At 38.7% G+C, this 7,725-nt stretch overlaps 1 protein-coding gene across 1 annotated transcript; it reads left to right on the forward strand.

Annotated features, from left to right (window-relative positions):
* Positions 1-1,082: 1,082 nt before the first annotated feature.
* On the forward strand, positions 1,083-5,294 carry LOC128098372 (prolactin-inducible protein homolog). The gene is made up of 4 exons (XM_052719389.1): positions 1,083-1,177; positions 2,665-2,767; positions 4,735-4,850; positions 5,171-5,294. The coding sequence occupies exons 1-4, from the start codon at positions 1,083-1,085 to the stop codon at positions 5,292-5,294; spliced, it is 438 nt and encodes a 145-aa protein (XP_052575349.1).
* Positions 5,295-7,725: the final 2,431 nt, after the last annotated feature.

Genomic DNA, 7,725 nt, shown 5'->3' on the forward strand with positions numbered 1-7,725 from the left:
CACAACCATCTGTAATGAGATCTGGTGCCCTCTTCTGGCCTGCACTCATACATGCTGTATACATAATAAATAAATAAATCTTTAAAAAAAAATACAAAGGGAAACCTTGTGTCAAGATAATGTGTTTAATTTTAATTAGACATCTTAATTAGGTGAGCCAAAAGGGGCTTTTGAGTGCTAGACTTCAATACTATGAGAGCAAGACCTTGGTAGTCAGCCTCAGGAGGAGGAAGTGTCCAAATAATGGAACAGACCTTGGTGGATAGCTTTAGGAATGTAATCTAATGGTTTTTAGCAAGGAAGAGGGAATGGGGGAGAAGGGCAAGGCCTGCCAGAGTCATGCTCACCACGCTAGGGCTGTCCAGAGTCCCTTCAACGTGAACCTAAGTCTTCTGGAAGAACCAATACACAAGAAGCTAAGCTGACCAAGTTTTTGCTCTCCGAAGATATGGTTAAAATTATATCAAATTTATCTGTACCCCCCTAGTCACATGTTACTTCTTCATAAATATATGCCTTGAATTTTCAAGAAACTTTCTATGTATGCAAGGGAGGACCATCATATCCTACTGATGATCCATTGAACCTACAGACACAAATCAAGTGAGCTGAGTAATAATAAAATTGGTAGTCATAGCTCAACTACAGAAAAATTTTGAGGTGAGGTTCTCTGAGTTACTAAGTAGGTGAGATTCTATGGTATCAGAAGACAGAAAGAAGTGATAAACATTTACATATCTCCACAATAAGAGCAGGTAAGGAAGCAAGGATTTAAAAAAAACAAATTTTATTTATAAAAATTGGAACTGGACCCACCTTAATCATCTAAGAACATTCTAATATCATATTGGCAAAACAAAGAAAAACTCATTTCTTATTCACTATAATCCAATTTGAAGTTCCGGCTGAATACTGACCTTTGTTACAGAAGAATAAACAAGGTCTCAATGGAAGGGATCCCAACATATGACGATTTCAACTGGGTGGAGCTGCCCATCTGCTTCATTTGTCCACTGGCTACAAATAAAAGTAGAGATCTGAGTTCCAGATGGTCAAGACTCAGGAGTGTCAACTCCTACAACATGCTTTCTCTACAAGTTCTCCACCAGCCGGGAGCTGTTATACATCTCCTGGTTATGTGCTTAATTCTGGAGACTGCCTATGGTCAGGACAATAGGTAAGGCACTCCTTCTCCCTCACCACCTTCCTAGGATATGTTCCTACTTGATGAGAACACATATTGGATTCTCATTATTTGTGTCTCTGAGTTTCACTTTTCTAAACTCTGAGGCAATATGTAGCTTCTCAAGCCTATGTCCTGATACCAAATGAATAGGTGATAATTAAAAGTTTCTGTTAAAAATGACTTTTCTGCCTAGGTTTATAGTCTTATCATTTTCATCAACATGAGAAATATGAGCAGAGAGGTGAGCTTGCCCTATATTTGGGGAATAAGCAATGGATAGGCTATAATTCATCTCTAATTTTAAGCTTTGTCTATGGAAGCGAAGGAAGGTACTTTCAAGACTCCCCTGGTAACAGAGTGGATGTCTTGACCCAAATAACAACAAAGACAAAACTAATAAACTAGCCATAGAAAAATTATTGTAAAGTAAAGGCCAACATCTTCATCAACTCCAATATGTAGGGCTCTGTTGACCACAATGGGAACAGGTTTGTTTAAACAAAAGAAAAAAATGCAGAAACTTGATCATGTACCCCACTCTTCTATACATGTTCCTTTACCCAAGGTTCCTCATGTGATAAATCTATTATCTAAGTCTGTGACAGAAGGAGGAAAGAAATATCAGATTCTGATTCCTACAAAGAGAATATGATATACAAAGGAGTCTATGACTTTTGACAAGAGGAAAGCCTTGAGTTACAGGGAGAAATCAGAATCTACTAGCAGCACACAGAACCATGTGGGAAAGTAGAGTCTACCAGATGGTAATGAATCCATGGAGATTTGGATGGGGAAATTTTGCCTGGTAAGGGAGACCATTTCTGTAAGAGAGGTAGAGGTCTGGGCAACACAGGGAATGATATCAAGAGGATTTGAATTGAGAATAGAATCTTTTGTCAACTAGAACTTCTGGAGCTCCCTACATCAGGGCTAAAGAGCAGTGAGCTGAAGAAAAAAAACTGAGGTGAATCGTTGTTACTATAAGCTGGTTGATCTATATGATTGAATTAGGACTCTAGGGGTTTCAAATCCTTCTGCTACTTCACCTTTTGGAAGGAAGAGAGATTGGGGGATTTTAGATAATTGTATAAAGAAAAGGGAATGGTGAGTGCACTGAGGTAAACTGTGAAATTATGAACCTCCACCAGGGAATAATGATTGGGAATAGACAAAGAGAAAGAAGCTTTGCCAATTCAGGTCTCCACATTCAAGAGGTGACCAGGCCTGTAATCAATTTTTTTTAATATTCTGGCCTCCATTTGTCTCATCTTGTTGGATATGTGTGTTGGCTAGAAACATGGACTACTTTGAGAGAAGTTGCATGCAGAGGGTCCTTCCAGAGTAAAGTGTTGAACTTTACAAGTGTCTCCCCGACAGTTGGTTCCTGATACTCTCTGCCTGTTAATAAAAGAACACCTGAGTAGTGGACTTTAATGTGATTTTTTGTTTGTTTGTTTCTGCCTTTTCTACTGTTACAGGAACAATCTATTTTCAGTAAACATGGAAATGTCTCCAATGGAAAATGCAGATGAATTTATAGTAGAAATCACGATTACAAACAATGTGGATAAATGTATGGCGGTGAGTAATTGAGAGTTAACATGAAAAAGAAGTATTATCATAGAGAAATTTCAGCGAGTTGACATTGTGCTAAATGCTGCCCTTTGAAGTGTTTCTATGTACATAGCTTTGAAACTCAAAGAAATTGTGTTAGAAATGTATGTGTTACAAATTCCTAAAGGTAAAGTAATAGGGTTATGAAGGAGATTGGTGAGTGGGGGCTTTTAACTGTGTGCTAAAGGTCTTCACAAGAAAACAAGAGGAAAATTTTAGGAGGAAGGAAAACGAATGGGAAGCAGGAAAATGGCAATGCAACAAAGTTAAACATGAGTTGCAATGAAGAGGAAACACTACTGGTCTTATGTTCCTACCCCTTCTCACCCCCTGACTCCACCTCATGCAGTAATGGTGGAGAGTCAAGAAGAGGCTGATCAACATACTTTAGCAGGTATAAGAAATATAGCAGAGAGGTGACTGTGCTGTCCCTTAATGTGAGGGTTCATTTACACCCTATAAGCATGGACACACACTGTCTCCACCTTCATTCCTGGGTCTACTTTCTTCTTCAGTTGTTCCAAATTCTTCACCTCCTGCTCATTGTCTTTCACAATTCCTTAACATTCTCTTTGGACTTTTAGAAAAGACATACAAAAAGAAGGTTTGAGGGCTGGAGATATGGTTCAGTGGTTAAGAGCACTTGCTTTTTCAGAGGATGGGTGGGCCATGTTCTAGGGCATCTGACACCATCTTCTGGTCTTTGTGGACACTGGGTGTGCACACACACATTCTCTCCCATACACACATAAAATATATATACATAAATCTTTTTTAAAACTAAAATTTAAAAAACCATTACAAAAAAAGGGAAAATTTTATTTATACCAAAAGCCATAATAGAAATACAGGGTAAAAGTCCCTGATATTTACCCAGATAAAAATAATGCTAGAAATGTATTTGATCCGGTAATGGGCAGATACCCTGATATTCTCTCTGTTCGATTTAGAACACAGTATTACTTAACCTATGTAGAAGTCATTCCTTATATTTGGCCATTGATTAAAAGTTTTATATCTCTTGGCTGAAGTAAAAACAATGTCTAAACATTAGTTAGACGGGAACTTTCACCCTGGGACTGTTTTTATTTGTATAGTGAACATCTTTAAGTCTCAAATGGTGCCTGTCAATTTCACTCAGAAAGTAAAGATTCATGAACTCATACAGGGGATACAGGTATCAATACTTTCATCTTATGACGGCAGGAGGAAAAATCAGTGTGACAAGAACTGTGTCACACAGCTAGAAAACAAAAGTCAGAGAGTTGGGATTATAAACTCTATTTGTTTGTCAGTCTTTGTCACAGTCAGTTCACCACACCAGAGCTGACAACTGGTGTCTCCTGCTTTAAACACCTATCGGTTCTGGAGGGGTTTGTGTCATTCTCTTTGACCCTGATTTAGACATCTTCAGCCTCAGCCCAAATGAAAAAGAACAAATACCCTAAACATAATGCAACAATGATACTATTTGGCCCTGACAAATGTAAATAAAGTGCTTAGTTACCCAACCCTAAACCAGCTGATGAGTCAAACATACACAGACACACACAGACACAGATACACAGACACACACACACACACACACACACACACACACACACACACACACACACACACACAGTTTCACTCCATTAGATGGAAAAATGTGATATATGACAACTTGTAAAAACACTTTTAAACTTCAGTCATTCACTATGCCAAGGGAAACATCAGATGTTTTCCTTCTTAAACTCAATGGGGTCAAAATTAAATTTAAAACATCATTTACAGACAACTTGCTAAGCATCAAGTGTATCCTGATAGTTAAGAGGAAATATTTGACAGTCCATTCACACAGGACCCTGGAAAAAGCTTATTTTATTTCATGGTCAATCCCAGGCTGCCTTCTCTGTATTGAACTCTTCAACCCTTCCCCACTTCCTTTGCCTCAGGTAAAAGTCAGTACTGAGGACAATCCAAACATCGAGTATCTTTCTGCTCATGCAGCATACACTGCTTGCATATGTACCACAAACAACTTCTTCTGGAATATTCAAGTCTCTGGTAAGTGGGAACATTTTCTACCTGCTTATGAATGTCAGATAACAGTGAACGTCAGGATGTATCAGAGCGATAAAAAAAAAAAATAAGTAGAAGAATCAATGTTATAGCAGAAAGAAAAGGGGAAAGTGAATGGAAAGTGATGAGAAACTAAATTGAAAGGAAATGAGGGGACAAAAGGAGCTGAAATTAAGGGAAGGGAATTCAAACAACAACTCTACCTTGTGTATAGAAAGGGGAATCAGAGTATGTTAAAATCAGGAAGGGTGGAGATGAAGCTATGTAGAGTTCATGAGTTAACAGTTCTGCTTTCCTTTCGGTAGCAAGTGCTGTCCTACAAGGAAAGGCGGAAGTTGTGCCAGCTACGGGCATATGTCCTGAAGGTGAGAAAATATACCCAGTGACTACCTACATGAGGACTACTTCACGTGAAATCTCTGTAACACCATAAACTGGAAGGTCTCCCATAATCCAGATCACCAAACTACCCACTTGGAGGAGTGTTCCTTTCTTGTGTGTATCTCTGTAGCAAAATTAAATAGGGTGAAATGAACTCTGTGCTCAAATAGCTATGTAAAAAATAAACTTCTACAACTTCACCATGAACTGTGTGCATCTTTTTTCCCATAATTACAACTGGGCATCTGCTCAGAAAGCCAAAGGTTGCTTTAACACTGTTTTCCCGGGACACATTCACAAAAATGATATAATAAGAATTTGAATCCTAGTGAGTGAGAATAGGACTGGGTCTCACCACTTAGCATAGAAGAGAAAATGCCCGAAGTCAGAATGAGCAACTGTTTCCAGAGTTAAACTGAAATCTCAAAGAAGAACTAACAAAAGATTTCAAGTTCTTCCACCATTACAGTTCAACTACATCCAGCTGTCCCTCCCAGCTCTCTTAATTAAACCTTTCTTCTTGTCAGCTACTGACCAGAAAAAGACTCAGAGCTCATGGTGCATGTGGAAGCCCAGTCATTTTGTGAATTATGACTTTGACTTGACTGCAAAAAGGAAAATTCGGAGAGTTAAGCAATGCCACGTGTGAGTGTGAAACAAAGGCATGTTGTAAGCATGAAACACAGCCTGTGGGAGTGTATAAATCAGCAAAGCTTTTGGACAACACTCTGGAGTTACTTTGTCAAATACTTTACATACATACCTGATCTTCCAGGATGCTCACAATTCAAAGAGATGGTAGATAATACTCCCACACTATGTTTTCTGGGTCAAAATATTCTCTATCAAGGATATAATGCCACTTAATGGCCATGCTTCCAAAATATATGCCACACATTCCAGGACACTTATTCCCTCTCCCTCTCAGCCACTGCCTAGAAGAGAAAGAGATCTAGGTCACAGGAAGTGCACAGAGAACTTGATACAGTAGCACTGACAGGGGAGACAGACAGAAGCAATACTGTGGTAAGGGAGTCTGAAGCTGAAAGATGCACAAACCCACCCAGATCCCAACCCACCAGTCCTCACATTCACACCTCACTTCTCCCTGCCCACAACCTTCCCACGCCCATCCTGATTACAGCCAGGACACGATATATAGGACCACAGAAATTTGATGATAGAACTTTCTCCAGAAGCCTAAGTTCAGACAAAGGTAAATGTAGGTAGATACGATCTCCCCTCTACCTCAGAGACTCAATCAATCAAAGGAAGCCTAGCACAGACTTGCTAATCTACCTCCAAACTGCCAGCTATAGGGAAGTGAGAAGGGAGAATTTCAGTGGAAAGTGGTCTTCAGTAACAGGAACCACTAGAAAGAAGCGCTGACCTAACTCGTCTGAATTTCTTAGACTAGCACCCCTCCTTAACACCTTTCAGAGTGATCTATACATAACAAAAAGAGAACAGTGGAATGGGGAGGTAGTTCAGTGATAGAGTGATTGCCTGGCATTTGTAAGGCACAAAGTTCAATTCCCAGCACAACAAAAAAGTTAAAAAGAGGAATTAGAATCTACATCTTCCGAACTAGAAAGAAATATATACTGTGGGCATAATACCTTCTATTTCACCTTCTGGATATATTACAGAGCCATAGTAATAAAAAAAAAATGCAGTGCTGGCACAAAAACAGGCACGTAGACTAATGGAACAAACTCAAAGACCCAAGCGTGAGTATATGCAACTTTAGCCACTTCATATTTGACAATGGTGCCAACACACACACACACACACACACACACACACACACACACACACACACACACACACGACAAAAGAAAGCATCTTCAACAAATCGTGCTAGGAAAATTGGATGTCCAGATGCAGAGGAATGAAATTAGAACTTTATCTCTCATCTTGTACAAAAACTAACTACAAATGGATCAAATACCTAAATGTTAAAACTGAAACTGCTAGAAGAAAACATCGGAAATACCCTACATGATATAGGTGGAAGAAAGGACTTTCTGAATACTACTCTATTTGTTGCTCAAGAATTAATGCCAACAGTGACAAATGGGAATTAATAAAACTAAAAAACCTCTGCACAAGTAAAGAGAACACCAAGCAGAAGCCCACAGAACTGTATAGATGGTATAGGACCTTTGCCAGCTATATATATGACAGAGGAGTAATACCCAGAGTATACATACATTCATGTATATTTTTTTTAAAAAAACTCAAAAGTCAAAGAGTCAAAAATAAAGGGGAATCCGTTCAGAAAATGGACCTGAGACATGAACGAGAATTCTCAATTAAAAAAAAAAGAAAGAAAGAAAAGATGGCTAAGAAATGTCTCAAAAAACATTCCTTAATAATGAATATTCTTTTAATAATTAATATCCTTAATAATTAGGGAAATGCGAATAAAAACATCTTTGAGATTTCATCTTACCCCAGTCTGAATGGGAAAGATCAACAAA

Source organism: Peromyscus californicus, unplaced genomic scaffold, assembly GCF_007827085.1.
Source record: "Peromyscus californicus insignis strain IS unplaced genomic scaffold, ASM782708v3 Scaffold_6__1_contigs__length_162567912, whole genome shotgun sequence".
Lineage (NCBI taxonomy): Eukaryota > Metazoa > Chordata > Mammalia > Rodentia > Cricetidae > Peromyscus > Peromyscus californicus.

Excerpts from the sequence above, each read along its gene's own strand:
- LOC128098372 (XM_052719389.1), top strand. The coding sequence starts at position 1,083 with ATGCTTTCTCTACAAGTTCTCCACCAGCCGGGAGCTGTTATACATCTC. Across the intron at positions 1,178-2,664 it reads GCCTATGGTCAGGACAATAG|GAACAATCTATTTTCAGTAA; the intron begins GTAAGGCACTCC and ends CTACTGTTACAG. Across the intron at positions 4,851-5,170 it reads AATATTCAAGTCTCTGGTAA|TGCTGTCCTACAAGGAAAGG; the intron begins GTGGGAACATTT and ends TTCGGTAGCAAG.